This window comes from Hermetia illucens, chromosome 6 (assembly GCF_905115235.1).
Source record: "Hermetia illucens chromosome 6, iHerIll2.2.curated.20191125, whole genome shotgun sequence".
Classification (NCBI taxonomy): domain Eukaryota; kingdom Metazoa; phylum Arthropoda; class Insecta; order Diptera; family Stratiomyidae; genus Hermetia; species Hermetia illucens.
In genome coordinates this window covers 59011366-59034040 of record NC_051854.1, presented here as the reverse complement: position 1 = coordinate 59034040, position 22675 = coordinate 59011366, and the positions used below count along the sequence as shown (strand labels likewise).

At 42.2% G+C, this 22675-nt stretch overlaps 1 protein-coding gene across 1 annotated transcript in view; it reads left to right on the top strand.

Annotated features, from left to right (window-relative positions):
• Positions 1-22675, top strand: part of LOC119660589 (neuronal PAS domain-containing protein 4B) — a 402201-nt gene that overhangs the window by 172643 nt on the left and 206883 nt on the right. The window contains exon 3 of the mRNA XM_038069258.1: positions 10213-10394. Within this exon, the coding sequence (XP_037925186.1) occupies positions 10213-10394 (182 nt within the window). The remainder of the gene's footprint in view (positions 1-10212; positions 10395-22675) is intronic.

Sequence of the window (22675 nt, the reverse complement as noted above, 5' to 3'; positions counted from 1 at the left end):
ATAGTCACTGTGCTGCACCATCATCCATAGGAGCTGCAAGCCCGGATCAAGATGTTCCAGCTTGCATGCTAATTTCATCCGGTAAGTGTTTATGCACTTGTCCATTCGCGGAATCTCATAAATGCATAAAACGCAAACGCAACCGAGTCGATAGCGCAAATATTGTTGTGCGCCAGTTGTCCCCGTTGCCCCGCGGCTAGTCTTTCGTTTTGATTTGCATAATTAGACAAAATGGCATAAATTATTGGATCCGTTTTCGCATGAAAGCATATGCACATCATGCAAATGCATCCGTCATCCAGAAAATCTGTTTGCATGCACTCGCAGCACGGTATCATGGCATGGGTGCCGGGGTCTTGTAGTGGCTGCAGTTTCGCAAGCAATTGTCAATATTCTTGACTTTCTGAGATATTTGTTCTTAGGCTGAGTATGTAAGTTGACATAAAGGTAATATTTATTGGCCTGTGGTTGCTATAAATCACATTATGACACTTGGCCAAGTGTTTTCGCTGGTCAACTTCAAAGCCATGCAAATCAGTAAGTGTTCTAGTGAACGCTGAGTAGGAAATAGTTGGCGGAGGTGGGAGAAGGTGGAATTGGAATTAGCTTTTGCCCATTAGTATATTTTTGAGTCGATTACTATGCGTCAAGGATTCTGAGGCCATTTCAGCTTTTAGAACGAGCTAGCATTTCAGCAGTACTTACAAGCTCTTTCTTTAATATAAAACCATCTACAGCCATTCTTATTGTCCCCAGACATAATGCTCAAAGGATTTTCATCTGGAAACCACTCCAATGATTGGAGGTTCCTTTAGCCTGTCGAAAGTTGTTCCTACACTGAATCCTCCACAATGGCCACCATCCGCTTCACATCAGCTTCACTCATAATTTTCTGCACTATTCCTCCCTAAGATACCAACCCGTGTGTACTTACGTCTTTTCCGCTGCTTAAAATTTAAAGCTATCATTAGTGCAAAAAGTTAAGGAGAAAATATTCGTTGTCTTTATTATCACTTCTTGTCCCGACGACAAGAGCGATATACAATCTGCTGCGACCGCTTTGGCGACGGCGATCATACCGCGATCCGGTCCATCTAAAACTTATGACCAAATCACATAAGAAAACGCTTAAAGATCGGCTTAATGATCTGTAATCATTGATAATAAACGATTTATATTAAATGTGCATCAACCATGCTATTATCGTCATAAAACATGAAACACCAAGTGTGAGTGCTGAGCGGGTGTACTGTGTTTGATGGCTTAACTCCTGAGTGCCGTGCTGGGAACATGTTTGGGTCTAGGGATCCAACTTACTGAGGACGAGTAACCAATCTGCGGTTGGTCAGAATAGTTTTGCAGCAGAAGAAAGTGTTCTGCACTACCGAAGAGGTAAGTGACGTTGCTCAAAGACAAGTCGACTTAGGCATCCTAATTGCTTTTTTGCAACAAATTGGTTTTTATCCTTTTGGTGAACTGAACTCGATACGCTCTCTTCTAGTCATCTCAGGGTTAACAGTATGCATGCTTGCATAACTAGACTCGCGTAAAATCCCTTTTCAAACCGCGGCTTCAAATTATTTCGTTTTCGCAGACATTTCGTTTCATGTATGGCACGTACTATGCCATTTATCACTTATTAGAGGCCAATGAGGACAGGTGATCAAGTGAATTTATGTGAAACGATTCGATCGTATGGCGAATTTGAACGAAGTGAGACATGCACATACATACAGGGATACAGGGAGTCGCAGTAAGTATCCTAGGCAACTAAGGCCCCAACAATGTTGGTACCAAGCCGTCTCTGCATCACTAGTAGGATTTGAAAATGTTCTCTAAAGTGCGAAAAATGGTACCTAAGCGCACGGAAAATTGCGTTGTTCATAGTAATCATGGATCAATTGGGATTCCAGCAAAGTGCGAATAAAGACGTTAAGTGGTGCCCATTTAACACACGATGGAAATATTCAAGTCATAAAAAACAGCAGGACATAGTATGTAAATGTATTTTTGAAAGTAATTCGATAGAAAGTGAGTCAGTTCAGTTGAAAAATGTGGAGGGAATGCCGTCGCTACGGCCAAGTGACCATGTTTTGACCAAAACTTCCCTTCTTAGGGACCGACCATTTCAGTATTAAAAGCGGAGTAGAATGTTAGTAACGTAAGTGTTTTGTGAGTTGGAGTTTTAATTTTATGGAAGGCAACTAAAAGGGGCAGAAATTTGTGGGTCTACAACCTGTAAATTTCGAAACTACTTTGCTACCGAAACATACTGAATCTTGGATAGGGTTTGACCTCTCGGGAACGACGATTGTAGAAAATGGTTTACAATTGGTCTCCAGGATGTATGCATGCTCTTCGACCATAGCATCGAGTACTTCCAGAATGCTCGCTTCCTCCGGGTTTTATGAGAATTCCATTGAAGTGAGATTATGGGGTAATAGAGAGTACTGTTATTCCTCTTCAAGGGGGCGGTGACATCAGGAGCGAAGTGGAATTTGAAAGGGTGGTGGAAAACCTCAACACAATCGTCATTGACGCATATGAGGCCAGCTGTCCGGCCAAGACAGTCAAGTCATCAAAGGATGTACCATGGTGGAACAAGAACCTAGCCAGAATGAGAACAGAGGTACGAAAACTCTTTAACCGGGCAAAACAAACCGGGGCCTGGCGGAGGTATAAAAATGCACTGACTGCGTATAGCAACCCCATCAGGGAAGCAAAACGGAACAGCTTTAGGGAATTCTGTGAAGAGATTGAACAGATCACAGAAGCAACCAGGCTGTACAAGGCTGTAGCCAAAGATGGGAGAATATCCTCTGTCTGCTTGAAAAAGAAAGATGGGACATTCACCGAGAATGAGGAGGACAGGGTACACCTGCTTCTCAGAACCCATTTTCCGGGGTCCTACTCCCCGGTGGCAGGCGACAACAATCTGCCTGACACCCCAACAACGAATAAAAGGGGAAGGAAAGAGAGCTGGAAATTAGCAAAAGAGGTATGCTCAGAAGCTAGGCTAAGATGGGCAGTGGGAACTTTTAAACCAATGAAATCTCCCGTAGTAGATGGCATTTTCCCAGCACTTATCCAAAGAGGCCTAGGAATAATCTTAGAGTCTCTTCTGAGGGTGGTAAGGGGGAGCACAGCACTGGGTTACATACCAAGGGCATGGAAACGGGCAAAAGTGGTCTTTATTCCGAAAGCGGGTAAAAAGGATGCTTTTCACCCAAAATCTTTCAGACCAATCTGCCTAACATCGTTTGTACTCAAAACGGTGGAGAAGGTCATAGACAACGATATTAGAACTAACGTTCTAAAGCGTAATCTCCTACATCACTGTCAACACGCTTACCGGGCAGGACGGTCAACTGAAACTGCTCTGTATCAGCTGACAGAGGTACTATGGGACGCCATAGAAACAAAAAGAAATTGCACTGTGCGCGTTTTTGGATATCGAAGGAGCATTCGACAACACATGGTACACAGAGATACAGGATGCCTTGAGCCGCAAAGGAGTGGGAAACACCCTGGCACTCTGGATGGGCAAAATGCTAGAAAGCAGACAAATAGAGGTACAAACAGGTACAAACTCCATTATCATGAACACCACTCAAGGCTGATGTGGAGTATGGTAGTGGATGAACTCCTGGACGTGTTAACTAATACTGGAATACAAGTCCAGGGCTACGCGGACGACATTGTAGGGCAAATATGAAGATACCCTATGTGATAGAATCCAAACTGGATTAAGGGTTACTAGTGCCTGGTGTAGGAAGGTGGGATTGCGGATCAACCCAACCAAAACCACCATAGTACCATTCACTAGGAGGCATAAGCTGGATAACCTGAAAGCCATAACATTACGTGATATGGAGGTGAAACGAGAAACAGAGATCAAATATTTGGGAATCACGCTAGACCAAAAATTACTCTGGAAGACACATGTCGGAAACACTTGTCGGAAAGCCACGAGGGCTCTGATGACTTGCAGATCTATAGCAGGAAAAAAATGGGGTTGCAGATCGAAGATGCTACTTTGGATATATACTGCAATAGTAAGGCCAATGATTACCTATGGAGCGGTAATCTGGGCAGAAAGAACCGAACTCAACACACAAGCCAGGGAATTACATAAGCTCCAAAGGCTGGCTTGCGTGTGCATCAGTGGGGCAATGAGGACATGCCCAACGGCATCCCTGGAGGTCCTTCTGGGATTAACCCCTCTCCATCTGCACATACAGGTGCATGCAAGGTGATCAATATTCAGGATGGCCGGTAGTATGAGTGAGGCGGGGAGCTGCCTAAATTGAAGGAAGATTGATATCCTTTCTAGGCGGTATCCCGAATTACTGATACCAAGGGACAACATGACAATGAGGTTTCACTTCGATAAGAAGTTTGAAACACGTTGGAGTAACAAGGCAAACTGGGAGAGCGTGGCTGCGACATACGGCTTAAACCAGCAACTGATTATTTGGTACACTGACGGATCCCTCACAGCAGAGGGAGCGGGTGCCGGTGTCATTGGTCCAAGGAAAATGTACTTTGAGCCAATGGGCAGGTACACTAGCATATTCCAGGTGGAAATATACGCCATAGACAAATATGCCTCCTTTAATCTGCAAATGAACTACAGGGGGCAGAACATAGTTATTCTCACCGATAGCCAAGCAACGATGAAGGCTGGTGAACTCTAAACTGGGGGAATGGGAATGCCTTGAGAGACTGAATACACTCGGCTCGTCCAACAAGGTCTGGATACTTTGGGTTCCAGGCCATGCTGGGTTGGCAGATGACCTAGCCAAGAAGGGAGCAGGGATGCCTTTACACGGGCCAGAACCCTTCTGTGGAATCGAAAACGGTTTCATGGTTATGAATCTAAGAAACGAAGAGAAACGGTTGAGGGAACTATATTGGGCGGGCCTACCATGGATGGAGCAGTCCAGGGTGCTTATTGGGGGATGCGAACCCATGCGTACAAAGGATTGCTTAAACCTCACCAAAAAGAACCTCCGAATCATAGTGGAAATTCTCACTGGTCGTTGTCGGCTGAACTATCACCTAGGGAAGCTAGGGATATCTACGGACACTGCCTGCAGGTTTTGTGAGGAGGAGGACGAAACCTCTATGCACGTCCTGGGACAGTGTCCGGCACTTGTGCAAAGCAGGTTGAGACATCTGGGGGAATACTTAATACCAGATGCAAAGCTGAAACATCTGGAAGTGGGGAACATACTAAAGTTCCTAACGATTATAGGTCTGCTTGAGATACTGTGATCAATAGGTACTACAGGGTGCGGCAGCATAACTTCCTGTTTTCAAAACTCAATAAAAACTATTGTATGCATCGGAAAATATTTATTTATTTTTTATAATGTAGGTACATGTCTAAAGTTTTTATTTACATTGTTTTGAAGATCAAATCTGTTAGGTGACGTCCCCCATTCTCCATACATTGCGTAAATCGATTTCTGGCGTTTCTCATGACTCTTGTTAGCATAGCAGGTGTTATGTTGGCAATTTCTTCTTGGATGTTGGTCTTCAAATCTTGTAACCGACCCACACAAATGAAAATGGGCTTCATCGCTAAAAAAAACAATAGCACCCTCGGGAATGACATCAAGAAGAAGCTCACACGCGTTCATCCGAGAATTGAAGTCACGTTCTGAAAGTTCCTGCACTATCGACATCTTATAGGGATGAAAATGAAGATCATCACGAAGAATTCTTCTTACAGAACGATCGGATAGTCCAAGGGCAGATGCGTGTTTGCGCGCAGAACGCCGTGGCGATCGCAACATTGACGCTCTCACTGCTTCCATGTTCTCAGGTGATCTAACGGGCCGAGGGACTCCAGTTCTTCCTTTTGTCGCACTTGCAGTTTGTCTGAATGTGGTGACCCATGTAACAATTGATTTGCGGTCTTGGACGGGAGCCAACGGGGCTAAATTAAAGCGATTCCGAAATGCACACTGTCATGGACCCATATTCAGAATCTTCTTCGTTTTCTTCAGCCTTTGTCCCGTTCACAAAGGGGTCGGCTCGTCGTGATGGGTTTCGCCATTTGGTTCTATCAAATGCCTGATCTGGATGCAATCGCAAGGCTTTTAAATCCCTATTCAGCGTATCAAGCCACCGGTATTTCGGTGGGCCTTTCGGTCATTTACCATCGACTTCGATGTTCAGACCAATCTTGGCAAGTGAATTCTCATTAGCGCGAATTAGGTGATCATACCATTGAAGACACCTCTCTCTCGCAATTTTTCCACGATCGGTGCAACCCCAGAACGAGCGCGGATATCCTCATTTCGGATGTGATCAAAACGTGCCACGCTATTAGTCCAACGCAACATTTTCGTCTCCATTGTGGGAAGACGCGATTCATTGTCTTTTATAGTCGGCCAATACTCAGAACCAAAGAGGGCGACAGGACGGACAACATACGGTAAATTTTAGATTTAAGACGTTTATTGATGCGTCGAACACAAAGAACACCAGTTATGGAACGTCACACGTTAATGCGTGAAGCAATTTCATAACGTATATAGTTTTCCATTGGTTGATAGCGTTGATCCGAGGTATTTAAACCGCTCAGTTCTGGGCTGATCGGTGCCGCTGACAGTGATTGTGTTGTTTCATGGGAATAGGTCCTCAAAAATTCAGTTTTGTTTAGATTCAATTTGAGACCGTGTTACATGAAGCGATCATTCCATTTTTGGACAAGTTGCTCGAGATAGGAAAACATCATCTGCATAAAGCAGTGTATCAGCAGGGCCTGCTATAACGTCAGTTGGGTTTTAACTGACCGACAGCAATCAGCAATCAGATCGGCCACTTTGCAATCATCAGTAGATTTAGGAGATGTTTCTTAGATGTGCGCAAGGGAGGTGCTGACATCGGCTTCAGAAAAGATTACGATCTGATGGTCCCTTACGATGACTTGCGTATTACGCCCGCTACTTCACGCAGGGTTGGTAGCTGCGGCCTCACAAGTTCAACATCGATTGCTTGTATGATCCAGCTGTCGCTTGCTAGTGCGAGAGTTATCTTGGTGATCGGAAATAGATTCACTGGGTAGCCCACCTGAGAATATCGGTGCTCATTGGGTCGCCATCAATAATTTTTTTTTCGAGGGTGCCAGATCGTTGGCTGCATCCCGAAGGAACGTCATAAGATCTGGTCGACTGCGGAATTGTAGAAGCGGATCGATGAACGGAAGAGGTTCTATTGACCGCTGTGAGCGATGGTGGATATGATGCGCTCGAACTTCGATGCCAAGCAAAAATCGAGAAGTCTGGTGTAGTTTATGCGTTATAAGAGAGAATTTGCTATTGCACTGGGCAGGAAAGCGGAAGATGCCGTAGAAATCAAGGATTTCAGAAATGTATATCGCATCACGAAAGAACGTGCGGCTGCAAATCTTTCGATGGTTTTGTAAAGGACGGTAGCGGTCGGCTCATCATCCACGGCGGCAAGCAACTGAAGAGGCGGAAAAAATAATGCACCATGGCTCTTAACCGTATCACATCCGGTGAGGTTCTTCCTCTTGTAAATAAAATGGCTTGTCACCGTAACATGCGAACACTGGTTGTTTTCCCAAGCAAAAAGAGAAATCATTTCGACCATCACCTGCAGTTATTGCAAATCTGCTACTTCAACTGCTACGGACATCTTGAGTATTCGAGACCTGTCTGAGAGAGTGGAAGAAGGGGATGATCTTTAAGATTCCAAAGAAATGCACCCGTTTTGAGTGCGGCAATTTGAGGGGTATTCGCGTCAAAGTAATAGTTAAAATATTCCTGGAGCGTATTAAGGAATACTTCGAAAGCTTGATACACAGAGAGTAGGCTAGTATCCGGTCCGGATTCTCGTGGATTGACCATACTGCCACCCTTCGGATCATTTTGGAAGAGTGCGCAGACTTTAGATCTTCGCTGCTCTACGCAGGAGAGGCATTCCTGAGAAAGTAATAGCCAGTTTCAGAGCGACATATGATGGCGCATCCTGTTACCAATATTATTTCTTTTTGTTATCGGTGATGTTCTTCATGCTGCTGATTATGACATCTCTCCTCAAACACCTCGACCAAGCGTGATGGCATGTGTTTGCTCCCTCACCAAGTCATGAACCTTGACCAATGCCTCTGGATTTAGAAAAGGATGACGATTGGGACGTCCTAGGTGCACTTGTCTTCGGACGGTAGGGAAGGAGTGTAGGGATTTCAATAAATTGGGGGGGGGGGGGGGGGGGGAGGGTTGAAGTCCTTTTATGTAACCGCGAATAAAAGTGCGTGGGTGTGGTTGACACGCTACATCCCACCAAGGGATAAATGGTATATATACTTAATTGTACGTCAAATTGATAGCCGCCAAGTCTGAATTAAGACCATGGAAATTGGCTATTTGAAAGTTGAGTTTAGTAGGGTTACCCCATAGAATTGAAATGCGTGGTTAGAGCGTCAAATTCAAGTCCTGGAAAAGAATTTAAAATGACATCATCTTCCTATGGTTTGGAAATGGAGATGTTGTGGTGCTTCAAAACCAGGACACATTCTGATAAAAGAGTCTTAAAGTAATGAACGGAAATTTCCTTGTAGTTTGTTATTTTGGTAAAATTTTATAAAATGTAATATTAACGTCTCACTACGCCCGGTTAAAACACTTTTGGCTTCTTAAGTTTTCAATTTTTTCAAAGAATTTTCAGAACTTTGGATGGCGTGCTGGTATCTCCTTATCTTGAAAGAATAGTAAAAGGGAACACGATTTTCAGAGCTTTCTAGTAGCCTGAAGTATTACAGCTTCAAAAGTCTAGGGACGTCTAATCTTCCATTTCTATAGCCATTGTCGCGTTCACAAGCGGGGTCGGCCCGTCATGATCGGCAGCGGCATTTTGTTCTATCAAAGATCTGATCTGAGTATTTCAAATCTTCATCCAGCGTATGAAGCCATCGTTGTTTCGGCCGGCCATTTGGTCACTTACTATTGACTTCAATGTTCAAACCAATATTGGCAAGTGAATTCCGTGAATTACATGACCATACCATCGAAGAAGTCTCTGTCTAAATTTTTCCACGATTTGTGCAACCCCATGTCGATCACGGATATCCACATTTCGGATGTGATGAAGGCGTATTACGCCACTAGTCCAACGCAACATCTTCGTCTCCATTAGCGCGAGACGCCGTTCATTATGTTTTATAGTCGGCAAATACCCAGAATCATAGAGCGCGACTCGGCGGACGACACTGTGGTAAATTTTATAATAGATTTAAGATGTTTGACATGTCGATCATAAGGAACACCAGTTGTATGAATAGATGTTCCATTAATTTTCGAAAATAAATCAGGATATCTGCACGAAAATATTAGGAAGTTAGGTATTGGAAGGCGAGAGTATAAGAGAAGGTTAGCTAAAGTTCCTCTTGGTTCATTCTTTCTCCATACCGAGGTCTGAGATTTTGACCATTTGAAAAAGTCTGGCAATATCCAAATGGTTCTTCCTCTTGTAAGGCCTGTTTTAGGTGACAGGATCCATGTATGTACTTCTGAGAAGAAGTTTTGATAAGTATGCAAATTTGATGCCAAAGAAGAACTTTACATTTTCGCATCTACTTTGAAATTGTAGCTGTAGTAAGGTTCTTGGGGACAATAGACCAAATAGAGTCATTTTAGATAGCTTAGTACTTCGTTCCTAGAATATTCACCATGCGTATGTACATATGTATCTATCTAGACAGAATCGTATGCCCTTGAATGTGGGGTACCCGAGTGTGAGGACATTTTTGAATTTTTGAAAGATGAAGATTATTAAAATGACGAATCCTTTTTGAAAAGAAATGAAGACTAAAGAAAGTTTTATTCTAGACAGGTCCTTGACAGATATGAAGGCTTTCTTTGTTTGGAATGAGCAGTATTTAATGTAGTCATTTTAGGATGATAATGGTGTATAGTAAGTTGTTTGTTGGTGGTGGAATGACTCAAGGGCAGTTGGTAGTGCGCAAAGTTTGTAGCCAGTAAGCTTTCGATGAAAAGGTGAAAAGCCAATAACCCAGAAAGGCTTCTTGCAGGAAAAATGGGAAACAACGAAAGTGTCATTGCCTATGTTGTCAGAATGATAATACTTGCTACAAGTATCCCATTCCCTCTTATCATCTTTTTAGAATTAGCACTTGACTAACGGATTGCCTTTCTTGTTTCTTTCTTATCTTTTCAGATTCGATACAAACAAATCAACAAAAGGAGCATCAAAGTTACGAAGGGATCTAATCAATGCCGAAATCGCAAATCTACGTGATTTGTTGCCGCTACCACAATCGACGCGACAAAGATTGTCCCAACTACAGTTAATGGCACTTGTTTGCGTTTATGTTCGGAAGGCGAATTACTTCCAACAAGGTTAGTATCTTTTTTTTTCGTTTGATTTAAATCTAATTCTATCCTCTAAAAGCGAACATTGGATTATATACTCGTACTTAGATATATCTTTGACATAGTACAGACTGTTAGATACAGAAGAGCTCAGTATCATTTCATGTCTGCAGCTAGATCGCTATGTGTTGTGACTCGTACGAGAATAGGCTGCAGGCAAAAATCAGCATTGTACAAACACAAGAGTATCTATTCCCGTAGCGTATCTACCTCTTGTGAAACAGTGTTAAGATTTATAGCCTCTGACTTGGTAATTAATTGCAGATCGAAAAGTAGGTTATTAGCTTTTTAGTAAAGGCAATTCGCAACGGTTGTAATAGAGATTGGACTTTCGTCCCTTTGGTTGGCATTGGTTGTAGTTTAGTTTTGGAAATTGATAGTCATGGAAATATCTGAATGTAATACAAAGAAATATATGTAAATCTGCCTAAATCATATATAAGTTTCTGCGAATTCGAAATAAAAGATTTAGAAAGGGTGTAGAAGTTTGCTTGGAAGTACGCAAAATTTTTGAAAATATTCTTGTTTTAAAAGACAGGTCCAGATCACAGCTCTAAACGTTTGATCATAGCCGGGAAGTGATTTTTGAAATGTATGATGATTGATCAGATGTTAAAATGGGGTAGTGGAGGACAGTATATAGTTTCACTGGTAGTTGATTGTATATGGTCCCTGTGATCAGTAGATATGGTATAGGAGGCTAAGCAAGCTTTTGCGCCGTCCATATCGTCGTTCCGATCGCTCCAGTCCTCCTCCTCCGGAAAGTATTCACGTTAACAGTTTTAATCTTAACTTTTTTTGAAATTAGATTTATAATTTTAGGTATTTTTTAATGCCTGGTGCAATTATCTCCTTTGCTATTAGTTCCTTATTATTTGTTCTGTTATTTGATGTTCTATGAGGTTTTCTTTAGTTTCTGCAGCAATGGGATAAGAATAACATCCAATACAAGACGGAATTAGTATTCCAACCTAGGACTTTAGATTGATAGGTTGATGTTCAGCCTTCCTTCTCTATTGCACCGTTTAACCTCGCTTTAGTTTATTTTTCCTGAATTGATATTTATTGGGAAGTCACCAGCTTTTAGTTGATTTAACAGGTTATAGGTATGTCATTAGGATTCAGTTAATTTATATTTAGTTGTAGAGTTAAAGGATTCAGATAAATATACAGCCAATACAGGTTCCCGGTAGTCAGGTAATGTGTTGATACAACTAGTGATGTTGTACTTATTTCCTTCTTCAGCCTTTGTGCGGTTCACAAGCGGGGTCAAATCGCTGTGAGCTGTTACATCATTTTGTTCTATTAAAGGCCTGATTTGGATGCAATCGTGAGGCTTTCAAATCCCCTTCCAGCGTATCAAGCCACTGTTGGCTTCGATGTTTAGACCAAGCTTGGCAAGTAAATTCTCGTTAGCGCGAATTACATAACCATAATATTAAACACGGCTGTCTAGTAATTTTTCCCACGATCGGTGCAACTCTATATCGATCGCGGATATTCTCATTTCGGATGAGATCAAAACGTGTCTCGCCATTAGTCCAATGCAACATCTTCGTCTCCATTACCACAAGACGCCGTTCATTGTCTTTTACAGTCGGTCAACACTCAGAACCATAGATAGGGACGGGACGAACGGCATTGCAGTAAATTTCAGATTTGAGACGTTCGTTGATACGTCGATCATAAAGAACACCAGTTGTGGAACGCCACTTCATCCAGGCTGCATTAATGCGTGAAGCATTTCCATTTCCGCAGTTCTCCTTTGGCTGACAGCATTTACCTGAGATATTTGAATCGGTCAGTTCTGAGCAGGTGACTTCCGCTGACAGTGATTGTGCCTGCTTCATGGGGATCGTCACAAATTCAGTTTTATTCCGATTCAATCTGAGACCCTTTTGCATAAGGGGATCATTTCATTTTTGGACAAGTTGTTCGAGATCACTTTGGCTAATAGGCACAAGGAAAACATCATCTGCATAAAGCAGTGTATAAGGCGTTTGACGCTGGATGTCCCTTGTGACGGTGTCCATAACAAGAACAAAGAGGATTGGTAAGAGGGCGCTTCCTGCATTGACATCGACAAGCACAAAAAGCGGTTTTGATACACCACGGCTTGATTCATGGTTATTTGGATGATGCTGCGAATACGGTTGTCAAGAATGATCGGACGGCAATTTGAACATTCTGTTGGACAACCTACATGATCATGTGTGCCCGCCTAATCTACTATACGTTCACCTTACTTATTGCTTGCTCTAAATCGTTTTCCCGTTCCCGTTGACTAGCAAAATATAAAAGTTTATAGCCAGTTTTACCGCATTCGCTTTCTATATCGCAGCTTTTGGTACCAGTTAATCGAGTTTGGTTATAGAGCGCAAATATCAATTCGTCCTTTCCGAAGGGCTCTTGCGAGTTCCATTTTTCCATTTAGCGTATCAATATTCAGCATGCAGACACTATTTGTTTTGCTCGCACTAATTTACTTGTGTCTTGACGCCGTCCATCCTTTAAGATCCTTTCATGTTTCAAGGTTTCATCTCAATGGAGACGATTAATACTTCCATCTCTAGTAAGAAATTCGGTTGGCAAACCCTTTCAGTCAACTCGATATGAAATTTCACATAACGGGATTTTTTCGGTCATGTTTGTTTCTATGACGTCTCCATACGCCCAAATGGATAGACGGGGATTCGAACGTACAAGGTCATTGGATCAACATGGTCATAGTCAGTCGAAACTATTGGGTGCCCTGAACGCGGATCGTCTGCCAATTCGGCCATCCTGGAACCTTTTGAACTATTCGTTGCAAAAATGCGTTGCTCTTCTTCAAACACAAAAATTAAACAGCTGGCTCAGCTTTAGATCAACTATTTGAAAGAATAACTATATTTAGAAGGAACCCCACTAACGAGTGGCATTTTTCCTGATGCTCTGCTAGCGCGTTATCCAAAAAGTGCCAGAACGTATGATATTGGTGAAGGTGGCTTATAGTATATTATATATTATATAGTGTTGAATGTCAGGGTATGCACGGTGGTTAAACTGAATAAATTGCTCGACTGTAAGTATAGTATCCGTTGCGGAGTGGCATCCGCACAGTTGAAATCATGCCTATCGAAATTCTGAGTAATGTGCTAACAGATCAAGTACCACACCAGTGTTCAATTTCCCAATGTTATCCGTAAACGTAGTCTCCTACAGTGCGTTGTTTCTTCTGGCCATTCTTTACCTTTTTCGTACTCTGTAGGCTACTTGGGTAAAGCCTTTTCCAGATGCGTCTTCCGCTTTTAGCCTTTTACCCTGATTTGCTCTTCACTTTTCATTTATGATGTTCTCAGCGGGGAGTTAATCTGCCCACTTTCAACAATTTCCTCTGAGTTTACTTTCGGGACAGAAGCACTACTCAGTGCTGAAGTTTCCATCTCCGCAACCGTAATCCCACTACTCTGGAAAATTCCCTTTGTATTTGGTCGTGGGCACCCTTGATTCTACTACGGTGTTTTAGCTATTGATACTTCCTCCATTGAACATTGAAGTGATCAACGCATTTTCATACTCTGCCGAAATGCAGCCTCCCCTTCCCTACTATCTCTTCAATTTCAGTCGCTTGAACGTGCAGCAATAGTTAGGTACGGGAGTTCAACAGAGTTCCCTGAGGCCTGACCTATGCTTAGCAAGTTAGTTCTGTTACCTAGTTTATCTATTGGACATTATGAGGAAGGAAGCATTTTCAACAATCGAGATGGTAGTGGTCATCTATTCAAGCGCTAGTATAAGTTCAAGTAAAAACGTTTTTTAGCCGGAATGTGCGTCACCAAAACGATATGAGCTCAGATAACAATTTGGAAAAAATTACTAACGAAAAATTGTTATCCGGTGTTGAAACGTTCGCGGAGAGGATAGTACTGTGATTTTGGGAATTTGGTAAAGTCGTTTGAAAACCAGCTTTTAGAAAACATTCTGGTGCGAGAAAGAAAGTAGACCCAGAGAGAACATAATTGAAGTACAGGTATCACAAGAATATATGTTTCTATATTGGTCTTTGGTAGCAATTAGCCATAGTTGTTTTCACAAAATATCCAGACGATGAGGAAGTGAGAAGAGAGAGTAAGGTCGCTTAAGCCCTTGCTGAACAATTTTATGCTGACAGAAGAGTCAGCAGCGATAATGATTACAAACCTCAGAAAAGGGAATTCTATCAAAGTATAAGTCGATGGACATAATATCATACTTTGGAGGGTAGAACCTGAAGTTGAGAAGGGTTATGCCGAAGCAAGCAGATAGTTATATAGTGAGCAGCAATAAAGGCAACATGATTCAAGCAGGGTATGTTGGGTACATTAAGAAGTTGAGACATGAGTATCTAAAGGTAATCCTAAACCACTTGGAAATATGTAAAAGTTCGTCTTGGGTTGGCGCCGCTCAGAGGATTGGAGGGTGTTTTTTGTGTTTGTAATCATATATACATCCGCGTTTTATGATTGCCAGAACTGAATGTGAGCAGCTCTATGTAAGGCCAATGTTTTTTTTTCAGCAAAATTCTCCTTTAACATATATTTCACTTATTGGGACGAACAAACTGTTGTTTTTATAAAATGAAAATAAACTTGGAAAAGACAAGCGTGGAAATATAACGATGACTTTTGAAACATATGCTTAGAAGATTAAACACAGGGGATGCAGCAACCTTTCAGTTTACTCGAAGATGCCTCCAACTTATGACAGTTCACAATTTCATCCCCTCTCGTTAGCCGTAGCGTTTACTTCTGCAAGTTAACTGGCTACCAAGGAACCCTTAGTTTTTTCTTAGTTTAGTTTACGGAGGGGAACCGCAACTCCAAGCACTCAGGCCTTTGTTAGGCTTAATGTATAATACTGTCCCCGTAAATCGCCTATTCAATGGCTTCCCGAATACAGTGTTCGCAGGCTTTACTGAATCTAAGCACATTCTCCAGAGATGGAGAGTGTGCAGATTTTTCATTGAAGAAAACCTTGCCACGGTGTCTTCGTCTGAGATCTGAGGAGGGCAGGCAGCTGCATAAAAAATGCAGGGCCGTCTCCTCCTCCTCCCTCCCCTTCAGAGTAGACTTGGCAGTAGATGGTCGGATTCCAAAAGCTGGTTCTGGCCCCACCATTGTGGATCCAGACCCTCGGCGAGCCAGTCTGTCAGCTACCTTATTTCCAGCGATGTTAGGGTGCCCCGACACCCACATCAGGAACGTTTCGTTCAGTCGGCCACCAATGGCCGTTGTTATTTAGTGCTGATAATGCCGCCCGATTGTCAGAACAGATTCGAATGGTGCGACCCCTCCATTTTAGTCCCAGATATTCTTCTGTTGCCAATGAAATGACATATATCTCCGCCTGGAATATGGTCGACATTTTTTCGAGGGTTCGGGCCAGTTCTATAACCGGATTCCCCGAGAACACCCCTGTGCCCGATCCACCCTCTATGAGTGACCCGTCGGTGAAGATTATTAGACCTGTAATCTGAAGAGACTCATGGCCAGCTGTCGACCATTTTTCTCTTTCGGTGATTACGACAGTGTATATCTTTTCAAAGACGAATCTGGAAACCATATGATCGGTCGTCATCTGGGGTACCGGATGTTTGTTAAGGAATTTCCAGATAGACGCGTGATCATGTGATTGGCCGCCTTTCCACGCCCCAATGGTATCGCGCCTATATGCGTCGTTGGCTGCTTTCCGTTTCACCTCCAAATGAATGGGGGGTAAATTTAGGATAGCCTCAAGTGCCACAGTCGGCTTAGTACTCATTGCTCCAGTAATACTTAGCCAACTAAGTCACTGAAACTGCGTTAGTAGCTTCTTACTGTTAGTAAAGTTAAGTCTTGGCCACCTGACCATGCATGCATACATCAAAATGGGTTCTATTATTTATTTATTTATTTATTTAATTTAACGTTCAACAAATAAAGTAAATTCCAATTAATTATTGTCCTCAGGAGGAGGAGAAAGCAAAAAACTTATCCTACGTTTAAAACTACTTAAAGTAGGGAAGTTAAAAGGACCAAGTTGTTCTGCATTATAATTTCGGCAAAGCCTAGGAATCGGGGAACGAAAGTTGACTTCGAGCTCTGTGAAGGGCACGTTGAAAATGTCTGCGCTACGCATGTTATAAGACGCAGGACGGCAGGTGATCTCGTCGGCGGCGGAGCAGTCCATCAGACCCGAGGAAAGTTTAAAGAATGTGCATAGATTCAGATAGGATCTACGCTGTTGTAGGAAGGGAAGGTTCAGAAAGCAGACGCGGGAGAGGTAATCCGCACGATGGAAGCTTTTCTTAAAGAAGAGGGAACGGGTGAATTTACGTTGCACATTTTCAAGGGCAAGACAATCACAGTTACGGCAGGGAGACCAGATCACGGAGGATATTCCTCACGAGGGAATTGAAGAGAGCTAAGGAGGGTTGAATGAAGTCAAAATCAGAGGAGGAGCGAATTATACAAACTGACAATTTTGCTGCTCGATTGATGACATCGAGGCAATGGGTGTCAAAGCGGAGCTTATTGTCGAAAGTGACTTCGAGGTCTTGAGTGGAATTTAAGCAGGATAAGGAATGTCTGTTAAGAGAGTAGGAGAAAGAAGTGGGTGCAGATTTTAGCGCTAAACCATTAGTCGAGCAACAACGAACCAGAGTGTCCAGGTTAGATTGAAGGGAAACACAGTCCATAGGCGACGATATAGCGGAAAACAGCTTAAGGTCGTCTGCATAGAGCAAACAGGGACAAGTAAGGAGGGAAGGAAGGACGTTAATAAAAAATAAAAATAACGAAGGGCCCAGAATAGATCCCTGTGGGAAGCCAGAACAGGGGGAGAAGGAGTGGGAAGTACAGCCCCCAAAAGAAACGCGGCAGGATTGGTTGGAAAGGTAAGAGTCAAGCCATAAAACAAGTGATATGAGAACGTTTAGGGACGAGCGTTTGGATAGAAGTATCTTGGGATTTACAGTGTCGAAGGCTTTCACGAAGTCAGTGTAAATGGTATGCACACTTTTCTTGGATTATGGATGTATACATCCAGTATATCGGTTTTTGTGAAAGTCCCAAGGTCTTACATACCTATCGCATTCCTACAGCACCAGAGCAATCTGCAGGATTTCTGATATTGTTCCTGGATATGGTGCTTCCACGTTAACTTGGAGTTTTCTCCACTCTAACATGTGGAGGATCCAACTGATTATCAGCGTTTCGGTTCCAAGCTGTCTTGCCGCATCACAAATTGTCGCGAGGGAGGCATAATAGAAGGCACCTTCGGTGTCCTTCGGTATCCATGAATGCCATGCGCCAAAGCCGTATTCTTTCTCGAACATCGCCTTTTAAATTTTTGCCGTAAGTCTCCGTGGATTTGCCTTTCTGGTAGGCCTGTTGCCTATGGTGAAGTTGCCAAGGAATCCTTAGTAAAAGGGTGAATAGACAAATTAAATTCGTTTATAAAGAAATAACCCAACAGTCGGTAGGGCTTATATCTCAATGAAGACTAAAAAAATTTCATATGAATTCTGCACACCCTCTTTTCATTCAAATATTTATCGTAGTCATCGTCCTATCATTTTCCACTCGGTTCATACATCTAATGGTAAAGTCAGCCAATATATTTCCGTCCTAAATTTGGGGTGAACTGAAAAGGAAATGGAAAAATCTATATGTATGACAAGATAATTTGCATTAGTATCTAACCACTTACCTGCAAAGGTAACTCCTATTGACTAATTGCTGAACCTTTTCTTTTCGAGGTGTATCAACCATGAATGTGAAAAAGCACTTGTTATTCCTGATTCCTAAAATTGTTTCAACCTCTTCAGTAATTTCTATGACTTTCTTGTTATTTATTTATCTAGATTGGATAACAAACAGTGCTGGCTTGAAAATATACCTCAGTGCAACTCCATTGTGTTACTTTGTCTACTGCTGGAAAATGTTTTGTTGTGGCTTTCATTTCAGCAATTTCTCTAAATAAGAAAAAAGATTTGCACTGGAAGATTTCACTAGGAACTTGAGGATTTCTATGGTCGGGGTTTGATGTTACTTGAGCTTAAGGGTGCATTTGTGAGGAGCAGGAAGGTGAAAACCGTTCCCAAAGCAGCTCCTGAGGGTCATTTGGCTTAATATGACGTTTATCCTTTGGTGTGAACTTTAAAGTAGGATACCGTTTGGTGATGTTCCTACGTCAAGTATAAGTTTTATATCGCTGTTCGAGAGATCGCTCTGTATCTTCCTAGAAAGTACCAGTTCACTATAGACCTACCATCAATCCCAGCATCATTTCTTTTTTGCATGCCCTCAACTCCAAGCCTCGGAACATTAGCGCTGGTCAGTTAAAAATCACAAATCGTCGATAATAAGTGTTGTAACTATGCATTTTGTATTTAAACTTAAGCCCAAATGGGCAGGTAACCTGACTGAACTCCCAGCACTTACGGAGTCGGTCCGTTGCCTCGTTTGCAGATGCCACTCCAGATATAATTAGTTTAGACTTATTACTTTCCACAAATGCATCGTACATTTGTAATATTTCGCAAAAAGATACAGTAGAAAGATGCATCCAGTTAAGGAGTGTGGTAAGATGCAATCCGTAAGCTACTCAAGGCGATTTGTTATTATTAGTAACGTTGATTTTTGAAGAGCCACATTTTAATGTTACCAGGAGATGGTAATGGTATGGTAAATTATCTTAAGGTGATAGGTGGGCTGATATATTAGGTATTAAATAGGGAAGTGATTAATGTTATTTGAAGAGGTTGTAGTTGTAAATGCGGAGAGAAAGGTTGCAATTTGAAGCGCAGATTCAGTATAAAGATGTCCAATGAAGTCTTAATTTTATCTTTGGATCTTCACATTTCAAGGGAGAATGCTGAAACCTGAATAATTCCTGTTTTACGGTCAAGTGCTCATCACCAGAGCCTTTCAACTCTTTATTATAAAGTATTTAAACTTTTTCCTAGCCCTCCGCTTTGGAATTTCGATGGCTTAGTAGAAGAAGTCCCAGGGTGTCTTCAGTGTAATCATGCTCGTTGAGGTTAGAACACGTATCAAGTATAGAAGTTACCGTGGTTTTTGAACATTTTATGCTCCTATCGTAAGATTTACTAATCACTTGGGGAAGTACTTAGGAATGTTTATTAATTGAATCGAAAGCTGTGCGACCAGAGAGATTTTAACAAGCAATTTATACGGGGATACTGCTGAAGCAATAGTGACTTTATTAGAGTTCAACTCTCTGAATAAATAGTTTTTCCCAACTCGTTGTGATTGGAACGCATAAGGGACAGATGAACAGTAAAATAGCAGCAAAATATATGAAGAGATGAGATGAAGAGATGAAGGGACGGAGATAAAAAAAGGCCGCAGAATAACTAGAGTATACGTGATCAGTGGAACAAATGTATATTCGAATATATAGAACGGGCAGCCACATCGATATGTGAGCTTAACTCTAAAATTGGGCGCTGCACTGTTACGTGCAGGGTTCTATCTTAGGACCCGTTTAACTACATATAGAATATCATATTTCAACCTATTCACCGTAAAACTCCTTATCGATAGTAATATGTTAGGCATACCTGCACGCTGTCCGTCGAGGGGTAACGTGCTTCAATTCTCTCCACAAGATTCCGAGAACCTTGTACTCCTGCCCTACTATTCTAGGGCGACCCACTCGTCGATCATTCTAGAATACATGGTTAAATTACGCGGCATTACCGACATTGGAGTTGTCGTCCTTTCCTAATGTGTGATTTATCCACTGCCAATTCCGTCTTTTGATTAATACGACCACGGGTTTCTTGTCTATATGCCGACGGAGTTCTTTACTGTATTCCGGCTAAGGTAGCATGGAAAAATGTCGTCGATTACGAGAATAAAAAAAAATGTCGATGACATGATACAAATCTGACGGACTCTTTGGACTCGCTTTGGACTCCTCTTAGCTTTTAACTCGATGCAATATGTGGCATTTTGTGCTATCCTGTGTCGTGTCCGGATGGCTCAAGTAGTTAGAGTTTTGTGCCGTAGTGGAAGGATGCGGTTCAAATCTCACTGGTGACATAAACATAAATACCCCCCCCCCCCCCATTTTCGCACTCAAGACGGGTGGCTTTCTTTGGAATTTAAATGATAATCTTCTTCCACTCATGAAGAAATACCTCAGATTTAGGATGAGTTAAATTAACAGCTTTACAGAGACTGCAAGAGCTGCATTGAAAAATTCCATAACGACACCATCAAGGACAGCGGTTATATTAAGTTGAAGCGTGTTGATTAGATCAGGGCCTTGCATGTTTGAGCACTTCATTCAACTCCGTAACGGTACACTACAGGTTTGCAGTACCCTGTAAGAGGCAATGTGGTCATCATTGTGCTCGCCCGTGATTATTACCCCGATTTGACTCAGGTACTCGTTCACAGCTCAGTCGACTGGTATCCGACAGCAAGTCACGATCTAAATCCCACTGCCAACAGTGAACCTAGTGCTCTAATCACTGAGCTATCCGGAGCGCCTTGTTGGCCCAGATAATTTTTCTTCTCTTCCCTATTTGAAGGAATAGTCAGTATTCACATGTTACGGTGGCTAGCTATATCATTCACAAGGTTTGGAATTTCACCGGATGTTAAATAATTCATAATTACTGCTTCTCGCTGGTTGTGAGGGTATGCCTATTATTTTTTTCCTAAACGTCTAAGTATAATATTCCCTTCATCGGTATCATTTTCAGAATTATGAAAAAGGTGAACAACCTTTTCTTTAGAACATAAAGCCCTTCAGATTTGTTGACACTTTCCAGCGAACTTCACAATAGAAATACTTAATTCTAGTATCTTATAGCCTATTTGAATGATGTGAACAGACTAATAATGGTCAGGTTCCTAGCAGCGTACCTGGAAGTCAGAGAACTCAGTACCATATACCTAACTGACTCAATAAGAAAGATTAACATGGTTAAAACCGTTTGCTGTGAACGGCAATTACGGCTATGGACTCATGTCGCTGAATGTAAGCTTAAGTCGAGGATATGAAGGGAACTGTAGTGACAAGTATACGGGTTGCAAAAGGTCATTACATTATCCCCCAGAATTTCCACTTTGCTTCATTTCTGGGCCATTTGCATGAATTCAAGAATGACTCGTAAAGTTAGAGAAGCTGCGATTGCTCAGATGCAGATAGATCAGTCCACAACTCGCATTTCTCCATGGGATAGTATAAGGATCATTACCCTTTTAGAAGCTGGTAAAGTTTCGAATAGCTAGCCTGTACGCCGACCACGTTTTTCGTTCGAAATTTTATCAGGTCAGAGTACTCCGTTAATACATCTCAGACAAGTCTTAACGAAGGCTTTGAGTTTGTGAGAAAGATATCCATGTGCTTCTCAGCACAAAAGAACATCAACATAGAACAGTCTCAACTTGATAGTGGGGCAGGTTTAAGATAAGTCGGATACACCGCTGCTAATGTATTGAGTGACATAAAGTTCAGTATCATCGTTGGCAGAAATTACGCTATGTATACAAGTTGGTCAATGCCTTCGGTGCTCTGTCCATTAATGCATATATGGAAAGTTCGATGACTCACTAGACTGAGAACCTTCTTTGTGTTTGAGTTCAAATCTATTTACTTTTCTTCCCAAATCCATTTGGCCAAGGACTATGATTAGGTGAAGGAGCAAACGGATGACATAAGTGTAGTCGAGGTCTTTGGGAAAGATCCTTTGGACAAGGCTGCTAGATGAAAGTGACCGATGGCAAGAAGAAATGATTTCGGCAACCAGATACAACTCTGGCGGGCCCTGCTTTGGACTTCAAATTCCTCTGATATTTTACCTTGATGCAGCACGTGTCAATTTGTACCATCATATACCGCTTTGATAGTTAATAGTTTCTCTGGAATGCCGTCCTGCAGTAGAGACTCCCTCTTCGCATTTGAGGCCGCCTGGTGCTCCTTAATATTCTCCGGGGAGCTATTTCACCTGTCTGCTCTCCGACCAGGAAGACAGTTTTCTAACTTGTGAACGATAGCCGAGTCCGGTAACCAAATCATGTTGAGCTTCGGGATCTAAGTTCATAGCAGGGGTTTAGGCCCGTTTTTATTTTGCACATCTAGAAGACATCTTCTAAATCGATTATCGATTGGAATGTGTTCGACTTGATCAGAGGTTTGTTGCCGGTCAGTTGACACTGAACTGACTTCATGGCATACTCTGTGCTCGCAAATATACCCACAGTGACGAG